This window comes from Triturus cristatus, chromosome 7 (assembly GCF_964204655.1).
Source record: "Triturus cristatus chromosome 7, aTriCri1.1, whole genome shotgun sequence".
Taxonomy (NCBI): Eukaryota; Metazoa; Chordata; class Amphibia; order Caudata; family Salamandridae; genus Triturus; species Triturus cristatus.
The window spans coordinates 1,170,378,520-1,170,398,420 of NC_140590.1; the positions used below are offsets into that span (position 1 = coordinate 1,170,378,520).

Consider the following 19,901-nt stretch of genomic DNA (forward strand, 5'->3'; position numbering starts at 1 on the left):
TACGGTCACTATGAATGTTCCAGAAGTGGTCTTAGTTACTCCCGATTCTGTCTCTCAACCTTTTCTATGCTCTAATAGGTTTGCCCCCCTTGACCCTGACTTACTTCATCCCATTAGCCCTGCTGCTAAGCTTATAGCGGATCCCGAGATTCCTATCAGGTCTGACGCTGATAACTTGGCAGCGCTCTATGGTAGAATTGAGAGATTAGAGGAGCTGGTGGCGGATCTTAGCAAGAGGGTGGAGAGCCTTACTATGAGCAGGGCTCCTTCCCCGATCTACCATCTTCTGGGGCCGCCCTCCCTATGAAGAAGTCTGTTCTACCTAAGCTAATTCCCCCGAAAACTAATGCTGACCATGTATATGAGGGAGCTTACAACGAGGATAATAACACTAGAGCAAAAGGCCATACCAAGCCACATGTAGATACGATAAGATGCTCTGAGCCAGTAAGCGTATCTAATGTAAATTTTCCCTCTAGGTGCACCTCTAGTTTTCTTCTACCTCGTAGACAGGGTAATAACAATCTACTACCCCACACTCCAACTCACCCGGCCATCTCCTATCCCGCGTATGTTAACCCCCCTATTTTCATGACCCACGCCCCGAAATTGCCACCACGGTGCGCTGTCGAAAACAGTGCATCTTTACATAACAAAGTTATACATTGGTTGAGACATGTAAGAGAATGTAGATTGATCATCAGAGAGGACATCAAAAGGGTAAGGAGGCTTTCACGGGTGGATGTTAGCACTGACTGTGTAGAGATTGCTTTCAGGGACCCTACCTTAGCAGAAAATGTACTTCTGCTTGAGTATAGTACTTCACCTCCCGCTCATTCCTCAATCCAGATTCGTAGGTTTCCTGCTTGGATTCATCAGAGGGAGGGAGAGGACTCTGGCTCAAGACAAGTGGACTGACTACCCAATCTACACATAGGTCTTCCCCTACATTTACCTACATTTCACTCTGATGAGGGGTCAGTTCAGAACACCACCCCTGGTCCTAACTTGCCTTTAAATGACTTGGGTGAAACTAATGATAGTTTGGCAGCAGACGAGGGGTGTCAAACTAGCATGTTGATGAACATGGGGTCCCCCTTAATGCCCATCCCCTCGGGTGTCCTCAAGTTTCTATCGTGGAATATCGCGGGGCTAAGGAGGAACCTCATAGATCCTGTCTGGAGTGTTTTTATCGATAAGTTCGATCTCATCCTCTTTCAGGAAACCTGGAGTCTGGTCCCCCTGCATAGATCAGGGTTTACCACCCTCTTCGTTCCAGCAATTAGGTCCATACGAGGACGACCCTCTGGGGGTCTTTCAATTTGGGTTAACATTAGCTTGAACTGGGCAGTTAAGAGGCAACTATTTCTGATGACCTCCTGCATATATCTATTAAAGGGGCTGACCATCAACTCCCCCTTGAAATATTCAACATCTATGCTAGAGGAACCCCCGGTGCACAAGTAAGCCCCACTGTATCAGCTCTCGAGTCCGAACTTTCAGCAATCACCTTTAAGGCGAATGTCATAGTCGCCGGGGACCTACACTGTACCTTTGAGCCCCTGAGCAGCGATGACATCCTGGGTATTGGCGACGTTGATCCTAAGCAGGGTATACCCCAACTTACTCTTCCGCCATTAAAGAAATGGTCTAAGAGAGTTGTACAAATTAATGCTCTCACTCTGGAGTTCAATCTGAGGGCTACAAATGGACGAACCCAATCGGATAGCTTGGGAGCCCCCACATTTACGAGAACTGGCGCCCCCTCACGCATTGATTATATCTTGTTGGGCACAGAGCTCTGGCCGGATCTTATTGACATGGAAGTTGTCTACCGGCCTGAGAGCAATCATAGTCCTCTGTTCATGCAACTTAGGCGAGGGCTGGTCACTACTTCCATTGAACCCTCAATTGAACAGAGGCCTGGGGCAAGAGAGGTCGCCCCTACTAACTGTAACAGATGCCTCAAGTGGCCAAGGGTGGTAAAGCGAGAGATGGACCTGCACAAAATTAGAAGGTTAGTTGAAGAAGGCATTGCAGCTTTGGACATGCCCACGGGCTGTCTCTCGCAGGCTCTCCCTCCCAAAGACTTCTCAGAAGCTTACCACCAGACTATAACAAGGGTTGGGAACTTCTTTGTGATACAGGAAAAGGGGGATCAAAAACAGAAAACCCTTGGTTCTCACAGGACTGTAGGGAAAAGAGACAGACTCTATCTCGAGCCATAAAATCTAAGGAACAGCTAGCCATAGTCAATGCCCGGAAAACCTATTACAAGGCCATAAGGAAGGCAAAGCGTCTGTGGGACGAAACCCATTGGCAGGACTTAAAGGCCGCAGCCCTACTGAAAGACTCATCCTCCTTTTGGAGCCTTATTAACATCAGCACTAGGGGTGGGGCCGATCCAATCCCGAACCACATAACGGGGAGCCAATGGCATTTACACTTTTCAAATCTTTACTTACTTGGGGAAAGAGTGGGCCCTGAGGAGCAGATCCCGGCAACAGAGCACCCGGTACCCTTGGAGATGGAGGCCGACTTTGGTTTATTAGAGGTCCTCTCCGCAATCAATACGATTGCTCCGGGAAAGGCAGCTGGACCCGATGGTCTTCCCGGCGACCTTTTGCTCCATGAAAAAGATCTCTGGGCAGAATTTATTCTTCGGATTTTGAAAAATCTAGCCCTAGGATGCCCAATCCCAGATTCCTGGAAGCGGGCGGAGGTGGTAGCTATTTACAAGAAAGGGGACAGGGGGACCCTGCCAACTACAGACCGATTAGTTTAATCGATGTAATACAAAAAGTGGTTGGCAGAGTCCTCTTGACTAGGATTAAGGCCTGGATAGATGAGGGAATTCTGAGTCACTTCCAAGCAGGTTTTAGGGAAGGAGTTGGTACTATTGACCAGGTCTTCAGATTCTGTACCATATATTGGAAATCTGTGGTCATTGAAAAAGGCAGCCTGTATTTGGCTTTCATTGACTTAAAAACAGCCTTTGACCTGGTCCCACGATTACAGCTGTGGCAGGTGCTGTACGGTCTAGGCATCCCTCCCCTAATCCTGGACCTCCTTAAACGCCTCCATGAAGGCAATTTTGCCAAAGTTAGGTGGGGCAATCAGGGTCAGCTTAGAGAGAGGATATCTGTCGAGAAAGGGGTGCGCCAGGGTTGTGTTCTGGCCCCGACCCTGTTCTCTCTTTTTATAAATGGAGTGGCAGACCATTTAAGAGATGACATGGTCGATGCCCCAACCCTGTGCGGGGAAAAAATACCCACCTTGCTTTTTGCTGACGACACTGTTGATCTCAAAAAGTCTATGGGCTTACAAAGATTGCTGTCCCGTTTTTCCCAGTTTTGTGACACCAGGGGTTGGAAAATAAACACATTAAAAACCAAGCTGATGGCGCTATCACCTTCAAAAAACTTTAGGAATAACATCAAGCTTAATGGTACCACACTTGAGCTAGTGGAGGCTTTTGACTATCTTGGAGTGAGGGTCAACAACAAGCTTAAATGGGCCCCCCATCTCTCGAAAATGCTCCTTGTCCATAAAAGAGCCTCAGGGGCAATATCAAAACATCAGAGGCTCTCATACAGCAGGCCAATAGCGGCGGCAGTTAACGTCTACGAGGGGAAGGCAATGTCAGCGGCCCTCTACGGGGCGGAACTGTGGGGATTTGAAAACCTAACAGAGTTACTTAGATCGGAGAATAAGTTCTTTAGAGACTTAGTCTCCCTCCCCCTGTCCACCCCGCTAGTTCCACTCCGTAGTGATCTTGGCAGACAAAACATCAGTAACGTGGCCAGGCTGCGCCCTATATTGTATTGGTCTAGGCTTAGAAGGTCCCCTGAACTTCACCACTATGCTTCTGCTCTGGACGAGCTCCTAAAACTCGGAGCAGAACACAAGATCCCCTGGGTATCGAATTTGAAAAAACAGCTGCAGAAGATAGGTCTGGAAGAGGCTTGGATGAGCCAGGTCCCTCCACCCAAATTAATGTTAAAAAAGATCTATTGGGATTGGGTCACGGTCGACACTTTAAGAAATCAGGTGGGTGCGCTTACTATGAATTTTCTGGACATGAAACCTGCTCCTAGTATGGAGTCCTTTATGGACCTGATTGAATCCCCTGGAGATAGATCACTATATCTCAAATTGAGACATGGCACCCTTCCACTTCATGAGTTCCAATCTAGCTGGAGTAAGGCAACCGTGAGCCCAAAAGGCTGCCCAGGCTTTGCCTCGCCCATAGAGTCCATCGGCCATTTTATGTTTGCCTGCCAGGCGTACAGGCAACCAAGATCAAGATGGCTGAAACCGGTTTGTAAAAATCTGGGCACTAGGTGTGCCAGGGTGGCACTGCGCATTTTGACCTATGCAACATCAGTCCCTAGTGTAATCTGTGGGACCGCCAAATATTTGGGCTGGGCTTGGAGGATAAGACACAGGCTACTTAAGACGCATCAATCATAAGCCAACCATCCATCTCCTTGACCCTGTACGATTATTACTGTTTATTACACTACCCAATGGGGGTATGTGAAAATGTTGTGTGTATATACATGCTGTTTTTTATCCCTTTTTAATTTTATAAGGAACAAAGCTATCTGTTGTAGTGGGTTTTAAACTGTTTTTATATGTATCGTGCTATACTTTTATGATATTTTTTATATGTCGAATAAAGTAACTACAACTACAACTTTTATGCCACCTTTTTTTTGTTTCTTTCTACTTTTTTATGCTGCTAAATGCAATAAAATGTTTCAAAGATAGAATGGAGATGCTCACTTGAGGAGCTTAGCAAAAATATAAGTGGGATACTATTATGCCAGGGACAGCGTCAATGCCCACATTATTTCAAGGGTGGGACGATATTATACCAGGGATTCCAGAATGTTGCAAAGAATGCCCATAGTATGTAATGGTACGACCAGTATAATGCCTGGGATGGCCAGGGCATTACCAGGAATTCTCTCATTACATCAAGGATGGGTCAATAGTATGCTAGGAATGGGTAAAATGTCACCACTAAGCCCGCCATAACTCCTTTACCTCACCCCAAATACCCTCTCCCCCAGGACAAACACCTATACAGATGGAGGTCACATGTTCAGGCTCCTATCACTGACTTAGTCGGCAGTCTCTCTCTCTCTCATTCCCGACTCCCACCACCACATAAGAAAACACAATAGGTGCTTGTAAACACTTCATAACCCATAGGATGACATGGCTCCTGAAGCTTGTGCATCTGTTCTGCTAGAACCCTAGATACTGCCCTTTCAGAACTCTCGCTTGGTTTTTATGGGACAAAGGGCGAAAAATGTTTTTAAAGTGCCCAAGCATGTTCCTATATTTTAAATCATTCTAGACAGACAAACCCATGGCAAAATACTGGCGCTGGAATACTGGAGGCAATTCTTATCATGACTGGCACCTGTGACACAATACTGGCATGCTGGAGATAGTTCTTGGCATAATGGGCTTCCATGGAAAAATACCTGGACTGGCATGATATAGGTAATGCTGATGCGGATATATCTGTGGTAATTCTTGTCATAAAGGAGGACAACCATTGCATATGGGAGAGTGGCAACCATGTCAAAATGCTGGCCTTGACAAACTAAAGGTCACTTTTTACATAGGGGTTATCTATGTCATGTGATTGCCAATAATGGCAAAATTCTTCCACAGACATTTTGTATATAATTTTTGGCATAAGGGGTACCCATGACAAAATGCTGTCCCTGTGACAATGAAGGTATTTTTAACATATGGAGGCACGCAGAGAACAGTTCGGAAAAAATTGGGTCAACTCCTGAGGATCATCAGGGTTACTGTGCTTGGCACACCATAAAACGACTTGAACATTTAATGATCTTGTCAGAGCCGACAGCTGTTTACCAAATTAAGGTAAAAATTGTGCTTTAAAATACAGTATTTACCCCATTTTTTCTAAATATTCTTGAGGAGGAGAACCTCCTTGTGCCCCCCCCCCTTCCAAGAACCCAGGAAGGGGTCTGGCTCATTAACTTTGCTTGTTTGCTACAAATCAGGGCAAGTACTACACCACACCACTTTCAGAGATTATGCCAGCATCCTAATATAGGTGGTACCTAAAATAGACGTTTGTCTGAGTTGTGTTATCATATTAATCATGCATGCAGTTATTATGGAACTTCAGTAATGTCAATTATTGTGATGTCATCAGGGTTAAGGTCCCGTGACATCACTCTTTGGGGACGATTCACAGCCATAGGCCATATGATGTCACTTACTGTGATGTAATTAAGGTCAAAGGGTGTGTGATGTCACTTCTCCTCCTCCTTGCTGGTGAATCAATTATCATGATTTAGGCCAAGTCGTTGAGTAATTTACCCAGAATCACACAATGTTAAGTTTAGTGTGGTCCAAGATTTGAACCTTGTCTCCATGTTCTGAAGGCGGCCACTTGAGCCGCTAGGGTGAGATAGGAAACTAGTTGTTTTGTATCTCTATTTGTCTGTGCAAACAGTAAAAAAAAAAAGAGGAACCTTAATTAAAATCTTCAAAATGTGACTACTTTTGAGTAAGTATTTACTGAGCAACACTGGCTATCCAGGCTGACGGTACATGTGGTTTGTAAGGAAGACACTGGTACATGTCTAAGTTGGTCAGGCGCGCAACGCCCGTAGAGCTGAAAGGGCTTCAGCCGCCGCCCCCCCCCCCGTTGTGTGTCTCAGCCCAGGGTGCTGCAGCTCGAGCTGCTGTGGGCTCGGCTGGGCAGTGTCTGGAGTCTTATTTCCAGCACCCCCGAGTTTTACACAGGTCTTTAAAGACCATTTGCATATTTACATACCTTTGTAAACTGGTTAGCAAGGCTTAGGTTTTTTTCTGGTTCCAGTACCCCCTGGGCCCCCACTCTGCCTATTCCTTAAATTTGTATTTAACTTTTACTGCCGTAGTGTGAGAATGCATTTTATGAAAAGGAATATAAAGTAGGGTTGTCAAAAGAAAAATACCAGCCATTTGTTTAAAGAGCCTGCAAAGGCCTCATCATGACAATGACAGGGGTATAAACAAAATAGTATCTATTCATTTGTAATGTGACTTTTCTGTCTTTGGGGGGGGGGGGGGGGAATGGCCTGCACATGGAAAACACTGCAGCAGCTTTTGGTACAGGGGGCCGATATTGCAGCACTGCTGCAAAACCGGCCCCCTGTACCAAAAGCGGCCCCCACCGGTCCACAACCAGCCCCCACCCTTCAGGTCCACCGAGAAAGCACCTGATGCCTGCTACAGCCAGTCCAGCCCTGACCCTGAATAATGCCATAATAGCAATAGTTTAACATATCTGAAACCCTATGCGAGCCCTCAGTAACATGCTGAGTTACTTCAAGTGTATGGGATGCACCCTGCATTCAGACAACTCACTCCTCTTTCTCACCCTTTCACTTTCCCTCACAGCGATCACAATTCACTTACACTGATCACCATGCACTCACAACATTTACCCTGCTCTCACAGCAATCACAATGCACTCACACTGCTCACCATGCATTCACACCATTCACCCTGCACTCACAGTGATCACTCTGCACTCACAATGCACTTGCGCTGTTCACCCTGTACCTCACCCTGCAGTCACACAAGCACACTACTCACCCTGCACTCCAGTAGCAGCTGCTACTGGACGGGGGTGGTGAGTGGGGGGCAGGGATGAGAGGAATCTATTATTTTTTTTAATGGATTACCTTTAACGGCCGGCTGGCCGGCTGCCGCCTCTCCTCCGTCCTCTTCATTTTCTTGTCCCGGCCAGCAGCAGGAAGCACCCGGGCACACAGGCTCCTTTGAGCCAACACAACGCTGCAATGTGATTGGTCTGAGTGCTGTGGAACGGCGCTCAGACTGGAACAGGGACCCTATGCATGTTCCTCACGACGCTGTGTAATGCAGCCTGGTAGGAAAATGTTAACTGCGCATGAACTGTTTGGTCGGACCAAGAGGGCCGGCCAAACAGTTGATACGCACTTACGGAGTGCACAACACTTCTCCCCTGCTCTGGCTAGCCGCCCCGCCCCACCACTGACTTCAATAGGGAAAATAAAATTATAATAACAATCCTTTTGTGCAGTAGGGCGATGTTCATCCGCCTTAGCGGAGGAGCCGCCACTGCTGCACTCATGTGACACTTTACTCACCTGTCCCCCTCACTGCTCACTTTGCAATCTCACTCAAACAAGCCCGTCACTAACCATACATTCATTCGTCCCACTGTGCACTTACATCCGCACCCAAATTCATATGTCCACCTCACTCACCCGGCAGTCACTACTCTCACCTTTCTCTCACACTGTTTCATCGCTCACCCTGCACTCACATGGGCACTCCTGTCACCCACACAGTGCAGAGGGTTAATGTGCCTGCTACAAAGAACGTGTACCATGCAGATCACAGAACTGGGTGTGAGTATACTACGAGTAGCCCTATAAAAAAATGAAATGTTTGTCAGAAAGGGGCTATAGAGAGATGAGGTGTATTGTTGGCGAGTGGTAATGAGGGAATTCACGGAGAAGGAGGAAATGGTGGTGGGTGAGCCAAAAAAGACTGTTACACTGTGCACGACCAGTGTTAGGGCCAGCCCTGGCTGCGAATCTTAGCCCCCCCCCCCCTTCCCTTCACCCCGAAGTTCGGGTCTAGTTGCGCCCCTGCTGTTGGTGTATCGTCGTGATGAACGGCACTATTTTATCACTAGCCCAACATACAGCACACACTTCAGTGCCTTAATCTGGGGAAGTATACACTATATAAATTACAATATTATAAAATACACACACTTACCCGTGCAGAGTGGCACATGAGCAAGTCTGTGAAATAGCGGTAACAGCTCTCCAGATTCCCCAGTGGTGTCTCTGAGGTAGGGAGAGAGATAAAGGGTGGCGGTGGGTTGAGAGCTCACACTCCTGGCATTAGGCAAACAGAAGGGAAAGGAAAAGAGACACCTTGAGGTTGTTAGATTAGAGAGAGCGGCACAGAGAAACAGTGGGAACAAAAGCGTGTAGGGGAAGAGTGGGAGCGAGAAAGGGACACGCTGCGGGTTTTAGAGAAAGGCAGCGAGAAGTATACTGCATGTGTTTAAGGGAGCTAGAATGAGGCACAAGGAGTGTGAAATAAAGGTTGAACAAAAGAGAAACTGCCAAATCGTGGGATAGTGAGACATGGAGTTCTAGAAAAAGAGAAAGAATTGGACAAAAAGAGATACAGAAGGTAACAAAAAGAAACAGAAGGTTAAACCGGTTTAGAAAAGTAGGGTTAGGCATAGAGTTAGAAGGTGACTGTAGAAAAAGCTTCAGAAAGTGTTAGACAAAATGCAGAGGCACAAAGTGAAAGAAAGGGAGAAAAGTACTGAGTGTTAGAGAAATGGAGTGGGCACACGTTGTTAGAGATAGCGAGAGCGCGACACAAAGACAGTATAAGAGACAGGCATAGATGACGTTTAACAGAAAGTGATAGAACAGCAGTCACAAGCGCAGCGGGTGCAGTGGTGCTAGGTTCAAGGAGTTGGTGGGGCCCACTGCCTATCCGCATTCCAGGACTGGCTTTTACTATTCAACCAATGGTCAGAGGGCGCCATGTTCTTTGAAGGCTTTAGGGCCCCATGGTAACCTTCTGATGCCACTAAAATAGAGGAATGGATTAAGACAGCGTAAGGGTGAAAGGTGTAGGCAGAGAATTATTGAAATGTTACCTGAAGAACTAGTCACTAGAAAGCAGAAGGCACAAATGGGAAAAGAGAGGGACACTGAATCATACAAAGCTGAAAAGAGCAAGAAACAGTGAGAAAAAGAGTGTGGTGGGGTGCTCAAGAATCACTTGTAGCCATGGACAGTGAAAGAAAGACGAATGACGCGACAGCATGGGATGGGCAGACTCTCTGCTGAGATCTCAGTCATACTCTGGTGGTCTCTTACCTAGACATGTCTGGTGCATCTCCTTCACAATGGAGAAGAAGCAGGAGGTCTGTTCCCTTGTGAATCTGTGATCCCGACAGAACTGAATGGTGTAGAAGTACAGCTCGAGGAGAACGGCGGCTCGCGGGTTACACTCAATGTCCTGTAGGTAAAAGAACTCCGCAAGAACGCTGAGGGAAGAGAGATAAACTACCAGAGAAGAAGGAGAAACCAGCTCAGGGACACCTGAGAGAGCAAGAGACACAAGCTCAGACTAATGGAATTACTGGTGGACCTGCCATTGACAGAGAGACAGCTAAGAGAGAAGACACAAGCCTAGGGGCATAGTGCTCTCATGAGAAAGGACAGATCCACTATGTGGCAACAGAGAAATAGAGACAGCCTGAAAGCCATTGGATCTCTCACGCAGACAGTGACAGGCTGAGAGGAGACGTCGACCCAGGGTAAAGTGCTCTCCCTAAAAACTAGAAACCCGCTGAGGAACACCCTAACAGCAGAAGAGAGACAGCTGAGAGCCATGAAATGTCAGAAGAGGCATGGTAGGGGCCGCTGAGACTTTCAGGCAAAGAAAGAGTGACGGGCAGAAAGAATACATGCAGCCCCAGGGGCATAGTGCTGTCCTGAGACAGGAGAGACTGCACAAGGGACACCATGAGAGGAAGAAAGAGAGCCTGAGAGTCATGGAACACCAGGAGGAGAGACATGGCATAGTGCAGCCCAGGGTAGAGCTGAGAACAGTTGAGGGACACCTCGAGAGAGGAGAGACATGCTGAGGCACACATCAGGGGAGAATGAAAGACAGGGTGAGGGATATGGAGCAATAGGAGGTAGACAGAGGGACATAATACCCTGTGAGCTATAGGGACATGGGCAATCTGAGAGAGGCCAGACTGTGGTAGAAACATCCTGAGAAAGGAGCAATAGGCTCAGTCACACAAATACCCAGAGGCAGAAAAAGATGCCGTGGGACACCCACAGAACGAGAGGCACATTGGGGGCAACCTGACAGAGCAGAGATCGGCATGGGCACATCTTGAAAGATTACGTTGGGATTTTGTCCACCTTATGGTCTACCTTCAGCCTGCTAATGTAAAACCCAGCCTAAAAGTGCAAAGCATAGCCCAACGCTACGATTACTAAGGGATGACTTTGACCCTTATGACAAATGAAGGCAGAGAGAGGGAAGAAGTGTCAGAGGGGACGAGAGGAAAGAGGAATAGGGCAAAAGCAAAGAGGAGGGAGAGAAATAATGGTTGAAGAGAGAGGGTGAAAGGCAGATGGAATGAGGGTTTTATTGAGCTAGAGAGGCCATGGGTTGCAAATACCCAGAGCAGTTCTATGGGTTACTGAGAGGCACTGGAGTTAGAGAAAGAGGTGGTGCATGTTACATAAAGACATCTAGGAAGAAAGGCTGAGGGAATGCAGAGATAGATGCCTGGGTTACAGACAAATAGGCTTGGGTTACAGAGGGAGGGCAAGGTTTGGAGTTACAGAAAGTGAAATAGTGCGAGATACAAAGAGTAGGGAGGAGAGTTACAGAGATAGAGGAGGGTGATCAGGGCTGGACTGGGAATCCAAAGCAGCCCGGACAATTTTGTCAGACCAGCATCCCCTCCCCATCCCCCCCAGGGGCAGAAAGTGTGAAGCACTGCTGCTTTTGTTACTGGGGGACGATATTGCAGCACCGCTGTAAAACCGGCCTCCACCCTTTCAGCCTCCCCGGGAAACGCCTAATGCCCGCTACGGCCAAAACTGCCCTAAGGATGATAGATGTACAGTTGGAGAGGGCTCATCACTGCTGTGTTAGAGGGAGACAGGGGCAGCTCCTCCATTGAAGAGGAGTGTCACCCCACTTAAAATCCCACCACAAACCCCATGAAAAATAAAATGGCATTTTATTGCCATCTAATTTTTCATCCCTGTCTCAAGCTAAGCGTCAGTATGGGAGTAGGGTCACTGCTGAGTGACAGCAGCAGGGAAGAGGGTAGGCTGTCTATGCACTTATGTTTAAAGTGCGCATGTCTTTTTTGGCCTGCCTTCTTGAGACGGCCGGCCACACATACACACTTTAAACATCTCTAACCCAGCTGTCTTAAAGACAGCTGGGTTAGAGTCAGTGCAGGCCTCCAAGGCGCTGTGGAGCACCGAGTGAGGCTGCTCCCTCCAATCAGGGCGCTGCTCTCACAGCATGAGAGCAGCGTCCTGATTGGTCAAGGGAGTTCCAGGCTCCATCTTTCAATTCCTTTGAAGGCCCGGAGTGGAGGACGTTGCATTCGCCCAGTATGTTTTTATTTTTGCGCGCGCACACACACACCTCCTCTCCCCGTAGATGCCAGATGCTACTTGGGGGAGCTAAGGGTTATAGCAAGAAACTGGCCAAGAGATAAAGCAAGATAGATGGGGAGAGAGGTGGAAGTAGAGGGGAAGGGGAATGAGAAAACCAGGAGTCTCGAGGTTACAGAAACATTCAGAAACAGGGAAAATAGAGTGAAAGCTAAGATGCAGGTTGATGGATACATTCTACAAGCAGGAAGGTGGGGTAAGAGAAGAAAGACTGGGCAATTAGAGATCTATGCAGAAGAGAAACACACACCTAGTTATGATGGCTTGAGCTTAAGAAAGCACATATCTTTCAAGAGGCTAAATATGCAGGGAGTGCTAACACCAAGAGAGGTGGAATAGTTAAGACTAATACGAGAGAGGTTTCAAAGAGGTTTTCAAAGAGAAGCTTACTTACCATTTCAGCTCTTCTGCAGTTTCCGCTTTTTCTATTATGCTCATATGATGCATGTTAAGGTCCCTCCTGTATAAATAGCAACATTAACATGTATTTTATATGAAGTAATGATACATGAGCGCTAGTTGCAAAGGAAGGTGTTGTAGCTGTGGCCATTACAGATGGTGTAGAATCCGTGCCTGTGGTTGATGTTATCGTGGTGCTAGCTTTATGGAGATGGTGTCGGAGCACTGGCTGTGTTGGAACAGTAGTTGTAGGAGAGGGTGTATTGGCTCTTGCTGAGGGGATGGAGGATATAGTCTTGGGGTACCCAATATGGGGGAGGGTTCAGGAGCGCAGACTGTGGAAGATCTTGCAAGAGCTGCGGGCTCCGTGCAGGAGTGCTTGGTGTGGGGGAGGTAGGAGTTTTGCATGTTGTGGCTTAGGTAAGGGTGCTGGCTACACTGTATGATGCAACCAGGAGCAGTGGCCGTGAGGAATGGAATGCTGACTCAATAATATTCTAGGAGCATTAGACTGTAGCGTATTCCTTTTAATTAACTATTTATAATCCTAACTAATGGATATCCTTGGCTAACACTGGCAAGTTTACATTTCGCACCTCAAGATACAAAGGCAACGAATACTGGGATTTACTCGACACATAAGGATGTGCCCAACTCAGAGAATGAAGCAAGCCCACAGGCTATGCAGGATTTTACAAAAAGGGGTGTATGCAAGTAGGACTTTATCAGATTGCAGTTTGCACCCAGGCTTATCACCAATAATCCATAATGTATTTTTCCCTCAATCAGAAACCTTCCACGTGCGGATAGCTCAGGTGATGTAAATTATTAGTCCGTCCTCACAAAAAAGGCATGCTTGTTGACCCTCATGAAGACTCACCAACACGTGCAAAGGACAGGCAAAGAACATAAGCTAACGTGTTCGCTTAAAGATGGAATACAAACAAACACAGGTATGGGAAAACACAAAATGCTAATTAATCTTAAGGGAATATATTGTGAGCATGCACATTTAATTTCGCACCCTGACACGGCTTATCTGATGGAACACCAACTGTCTAGCAGCCTTTCAAGAGAATTGGAACCCTTGCATAGGAGAAGGGGTATACACAGCCTTGTAGGAGTAGAAAGGCAAACTGTGTGACATGTCCTGGTGCTTTTTGTGGAGAGATTAAAACAGGGAGGAGCAAGTGAGACAAATGGGCTAAATGCAACCACATTAGTCCTGCAGTATTTGATACAACTTTGCAGGATGTACAGACTGCTTGACTCCTAGTGGAGGAGAGAAACCGACTATTGCTGCAAAATAATAGCATCGACAGCGTTCCCCAGAGGTCAGGTCAGAAGTCAAAGGGCCTGGCTTAGTGGAGGCTCCACTAGAGCACCGAGCAAGTTGCCTCTTCACATAGCAGACCACCAACTAAGAGTAACGTGTGAGTAGCTGCACCAGGAAGCATTGCATAGGCATACTTTGAGAGCAATCAGAACAAGCCCTGGTTCTTTACTAGTGGTAAAGTGTGCACCTTTATTTCAAATGTTCAAGGGCTAAATGACCTCTGACTTTTGACGCAAACTTGACTTTCTAGTACACCCTCTTCCTTTCTTTATGTAAGGCCCTGTATAATTACTACATGATGCCCCATATGGTATATGTAATGATAAACTACCAAGTTTATGTTTTATTACCATTAGCAACTGGTATTTATGATAATGTGTCTATATTTTATGTAGACACCGGATAAACATAGAGGTAATACTGCTTTTATACATATAAGGTGCATATGACGGATGTATTAGCTTACTAAACTCATCACACGGGTACACTTTATAGTGAAAATGTCTAAAGCTGCTGTTGCCAGCGAGAACGGATACAAAAAAAACGCTCCAACGTAAGGCTGAGGGATCACATTTTCCAGGTAGATGTCTCTCCATGGTCATCTGGCATCTTCCCCAGACATAACCAAGCACTATACGTGAGCTGTGCCGACCCAGGATGCGTACAGCCTTGGAACAGATATGCAGCTTCTGATTCACGCTCATAATGGCAGATTATTAGCTACTAACTTTTTCCCCCAATCAGATTGTTGTAAAATTGTGGTATGCCCTTAGACATCTTGCTGTGATGTTTAACTTTGACGTATTGGTTCCAGGGGAAATTGTAGCGGTAAGGCTGTTGGGCGTGGTGTGCGAGTGCTTGTTGAAGGGATAGGCTGGGGAAAGGCTGTCGGCGTGGTGTGCGAGTGCTTGTTGAAGGGATAGGCTGGGGAAAGGCTGTCGGCGTGGTGTGCAAGTGCTTGTTAATGGGATAGGTTGGGGAAAGGCTGTCGGCGTGGTGTGCGAGTGCTTGTTGATGGGATAGGCTGGGGAAAGGCTGTCGGCGTGGTGTGCAAGTGCTTGTTAATGGGATAGGCTGGGGAAAGGCTGTCGGCGTGGTGTGAAAGTGCTTGTTAATGGGATAGGCTGGGGAAAGGCTGTCGGCGTGGTGTGCGAGTGCTTGTTAATGGGATAGGTTGGGGAAAGGCTGTCGGCGTGGTGTGCGAGTGCTTGTTGATGGGATAGGCTGGGGAAAGGCTGTCGGCGTGGTGTGCAAGTGCTTGTTAATGGGATAGGCTGGGGAAAGGCTGTCGGCGTGGTGTGAAAGTGCTTGTTAATGGGATAGGCTGGGGAAAGACTGTTGGCGTGGTGTGCGAGTGCTTGTTGATGGGATATTGTAGCAGTGTTGCCCGTAAAGGGCTGTAGAGGGAATGTGCACCAGTGATAAACTGGGAAACTGTACTGATGTGCTGAACAGCACCTCCTCACTACATGTGTGGTATTAAAGCCTTGCAGTGAGGGCTGGTGTAGGAGTGCTGGCTGAGAACGGGCATGAGAATGTTGGTGTTGCAATATGATATTGGGGATCTGGCTGTGTGGACATGATATTCAGAAAGAACTATGCTACACTTACCAGATGCAGATACGGGCTTTCCGGACCTTAAAGAGAAAAAAAGTACTTCACTGATTGCACTTCTGACCTGATCTGGTCTTATGACTTTGTATGCAAACACATACACAACAGTTAAACATCCTCCTGCTCCCTCTACGCTGTCACTTATCCACTCCCGATTCCGCTTTTTGTCTGCTCGTGCTATCCTGCCCAGGCTTGTGGGAGGAATTCTGGAATTTAACATATAAAAACAAATATGCTATGCCCTAGGCTGGCTTTTTTATATGGTTCTTTGTTCGTTCTTCTGTCAAGCCAAAACTACAGTGAGTGGAGAGGGCAATGACGTGAACCCCATTGAGAGAACCAACTAAAGCATCATTGTTATACAAAATCCTATAAGGGGTACTGAACCACAGAGCCGTGCTGGGGTAGATGTTTGTTCTAGGGAAAAACTAGTGGCAAAACCAGGTCCAGTCTCTTTAATAGCATATCACACTTAGTGCCCCTGTATCAGATTTGAGGAATGCTACATCACACCTATTAAAATAGGTCCAGACATTCTTGGGTAGAATCTGTTTATTTACTAAGAAAATATAAACATTAAACTGCCTACAACGAAAAAAGTATGCCAACTTAAATGACAATGGTACGCGTTTATCAAGCACTGGGACACAGCGGAGAACAGTGGCCACCTTTTTAGGTCTCGACTAGCGACGCAGCGCATTCGCTGCTCGCTTGGCGAGATCTATTTTCGTCGCTTTTCTGGCGAAGGGGGACAGGAGATGTGCACGCGCCTGGAGGACAGGCGGTGTGCACGGCTGCAGCATTTTCAGCAAAACACGCACATGGCGCGCTGTCACTTTCCCTCCCTCCACCGTGATTTTCGGCGCGTGCACATCTCCGGCTCGCGGCGTTTTCAGGACTACCCACGCTTGGAGCGTTTTCACTATCCCTCTCTCCCCCCGTGACCTCCTCCCCATGATCAGTGAATGCTTTTATGGGTCTCGTGTGGTACAACGTATTGAATGATGCCACTACACCTTCCTATTACTCAATGCTGTGAGGCAAAGGCTGATTGTGAGAAAGTGCCAACTTTCTTGCATGGTATGCCCCCACTTTTTGCTGAATTGCTGATGTACTTTGACTGAGTGTGCCCTGGGCTCCTGCCAATCAGGGCCTATGTTCCTTCCCTAAAACTGTGTTGAAGCCTAAACCCAATTGGCATCTCTGGCCACATGTCAGCCCCTGGTAAATGGTACACTAGGTACCCAGGGCCTTGTGACCAGAGAAGGCTAGCACTTATTGTGCCACCCTTAGAGGCCCTGTACCCCGACACACACACACTGCACTTGCAGGCTGAGTGTCTGGGTGCAGAACGAAACGGAGAGTCAAAATGGCACACATTCCTGTGTGCCATGCCCACAACACACACTGCCCTGGCATACATCAGCCACCCCTCTAGCTGGGTGCCCTATGCCAGTGATGTGGGTACAGGTGCATGAGCCCTGTGCCCCTACAGTACCCAGTTCCATTCCTGGGCACTGTAAGTGCAGTGCTTCCATTTAATAGTATATGGTGCTGGGAGATCGTCAACACGAACTCCACAGCACCATGATGGCTACCCTGAAGACTGAGAAGTTTGATATCAAACTTCTCAGCACATTAAATCCGCACTGATGCCAGTGTGGGATTTAATGTACAATGCACGACAGAGGGCATCTTAGATATGCCCCCTGACCCTAACCTACCATCCACGTCTTGTCTGAGGGGCTGCCCAGGCTGCCACACAGCAGACATGTTGCTAGACCACTGGGTAAAGAGCCATCCGATCTCCTGGGCCTGCAACAATGCACATCCTGGGCGAGGTGCTAGGTCTCTTCCCCCAGGATGGGCAGGGGAAGCTTCAAAGGCATGCCGCCTTTGTGAGCTTCTCCAGCCCACTTGCTACACTCAGCATCTGGCCCCCACCGGATCTGACCCCCACTCTGGCAAGAAGACTGGCCGGGAACCCCAAGGAAGGAAAGCGGGTGTGCCAGCCTCTGACAACCCCACCCCTCAGGTGGGGGAGGCATGGTGAAGCACATCTCCGGGCTCTTGCCATCTTGAAGATGGGAAGCCCTGCCCAATCAGGACTAGGCTACTGCCCCCTCCCACAGGAGAGTGGCAGGATAGGGGGTGTACCCACCCCAGGGTAGGGACCAATTGGTCCCTGCCCTTTACCTACCTGTAACGACCCTACATTTAGTATTTATGAACCTTCCTTCCTCAGATCCAGATTCCGAGACAGCAAAGAAGATCAAGAAACAAGAAGACCCGCCGTGCAGCTGCTAACAGGAGGAAGACACCAACTGCTTTGGCCCCACCCCTACCGGCCAGTCGACCCTCGAACCTGCTCCTGCTAAACCCCAGCATCTCCAGTGGTCAGCAACCTCACAAACCCCGGAGGACCTGGCTGCCTTGTGACTCTCAGCAACTGGGACTCCCACGAGCAGTGGTACTGCTCAAAGCAAGTAACTGACCCCTGGCATCAGCCAGGAACCGCGAACCCTGCACACTCTGCACCCGCCAAGCCTGGCCTGTGCCGGAGTGGACAAAGACCTCGAGGACGTCCCCCCGGTGACTGTGACCCCGAATCCAACACCCAAGGACCCACCTCGACGCTCCTGGTGACGCCTGCAGCCTCAGAACCAAGGACCCCTCCAACCGCGACCAGCAGAGTAGATTTCCCGACGCCAAAAGGCACCCCTGCACCCGGCGCCCTGCGGCCGCCTGTGCCCAACTCCTGGGTGCCTACCTATCCTCCAACTACCCAACTTACCTCTCGAAGTGGTGGTCACACCTGATGAATCTTCGTCCCCGAGCTTGCAGCCTTTGTTCGTTCTTGAGCTTCTCCATTGAAATCCATTGAGCGCCCGATGGCTCAAAAGCACCCTGCACCCAGCCGCCGGAGTGCCCCTGGCAGTGCAACCTCTACTCTAATCTACTTCCCCATTTGCCCTGAGCCAGTGACCAGGAGCCCAGCTCCCACAGCCGCGTGGCCTGCTAGCCAGCAGCCACCAACCAAAGGCCCCCTGCCCCCCATAGGATAACATTGGGCCTAACTCACTCTGCACCCGGCTGCCCCTGTGCCGCTGAGGGTGTACCAACTGTACTTACCTGACCCTGGGAGACCCCTGGGTCTATGCCCTGAACCTTAACTCTGCCAGTCGAGTACTTACCCAAAAGCCGATAACTCACTTTTCTTCCATAGGGTAACATTGACTGGTTTCACTTGGAAATTCTTCTAAGTGTGGAGTTTTGAAACTTTAAAATATTCATCTAAAATCAGAAAACGAAAATACTCGCCTGTTATCAGGAGAGATCCCAGTGCTGGATCTTGGTGCCCAGCACTGACCTTGAAAAGTAATCCTAACGGTACTTGAATTTCCTTCCATAGGATAACATTGCCTGACTTTTGCTGAAAAAGTTTGTCTCGATTTTGTAAACTTACAAATATTTGTTAAAAATCACCTGTGTAACAAAAACACATTCTTTCAACTGTTTACAGGAGATGTCCCAGTGCTGGATCCAGGATCCAACACTGAGTTAGAAAAAGTAACTATAACCCCACTTACCTGCTATGTGAATTTCCTCCCATAGGGTAACATTGGTGATTGTATGTGAAAAAGTTTCTGTCAACTTTTAAAATACAATAATATTCCTTAAAAATCACTACTGTAACCAAAACGTTTTTACTCAACTGTTTACAGGAGATGTCCCAGGACTGAATCTAGGATCCAGTCCTGTGGTTAGAAAAGTAATCTAAAAAGTAATCTATTGCATTTAGCTAGAAATCCCCATTGAGCTCAATGTATAATTGTGTTTTAAGTTGTGTTGCCTAGTGCAACAACTGTATCTATTGCATCCAAAGTCTATTGCCTATTGAAATTATTTATCTAAAGCATCTCATTCTGAGAAAGTATATTTTGATACCTATTGTTGGTTCTAAAATAAAACAACTATATATTTTGATACAAAAACCATTGGCATAGAGTTCAGTTCTTGAGTGTGTGAGACCATTTGCTGACTGAGTGTGTGCAACAAATGCTTTACACTGTCCTCTGATACTGCCTTACTCCTCGACCAAGCTACCACTTTAGAGAGTAAGTTTATATCTAACTTTAGCCTCTGCCAAACCTCTGGGGACTGTGGACTCTGTGCACACTGTACCTATTTGGGAACAGTATATACAGAGCCACTTTCTTACACTGATTCCAAACATCTCTTTGGGGCAGATATCTGCATAT

The 19,901-nt window shown here is 47.6% G+C and overlaps 1 protein-coding gene across 2 annotated transcripts in view; it reads right to left on the reverse strand.

The window, feature by feature from the left end:
- CFAP119 (cilia and flagella associated protein 119) overlaps positions 1–19,901 on the reverse strand; it is a 123,225-nt gene that overhangs the window by 45,619 nt on the left and 57,705 nt on the right. For both annotated transcript variants that reach the window (XM_085618459.1, XM_085618458.1), the window contains exons 2-5: positions 15,637–15,662; positions 12,685–12,750; positions 9,948–10,117; positions 8,818–8,888 (exon numbers count right to left, since the gene is read on the reverse strand). In XM_085618459.1, the coding sequence (XP_085474585.1) occupies positions 8,818–8,888; positions 9,948–10,117; positions 12,685–12,750; positions 15,637–15,662 (333 nt within the window). The remainder of the gene's footprint in view (positions 1–8,817; positions 8,889–9,947; positions 10,118–12,684; positions 12,751–15,636; positions 15,663–19,901) is intronic.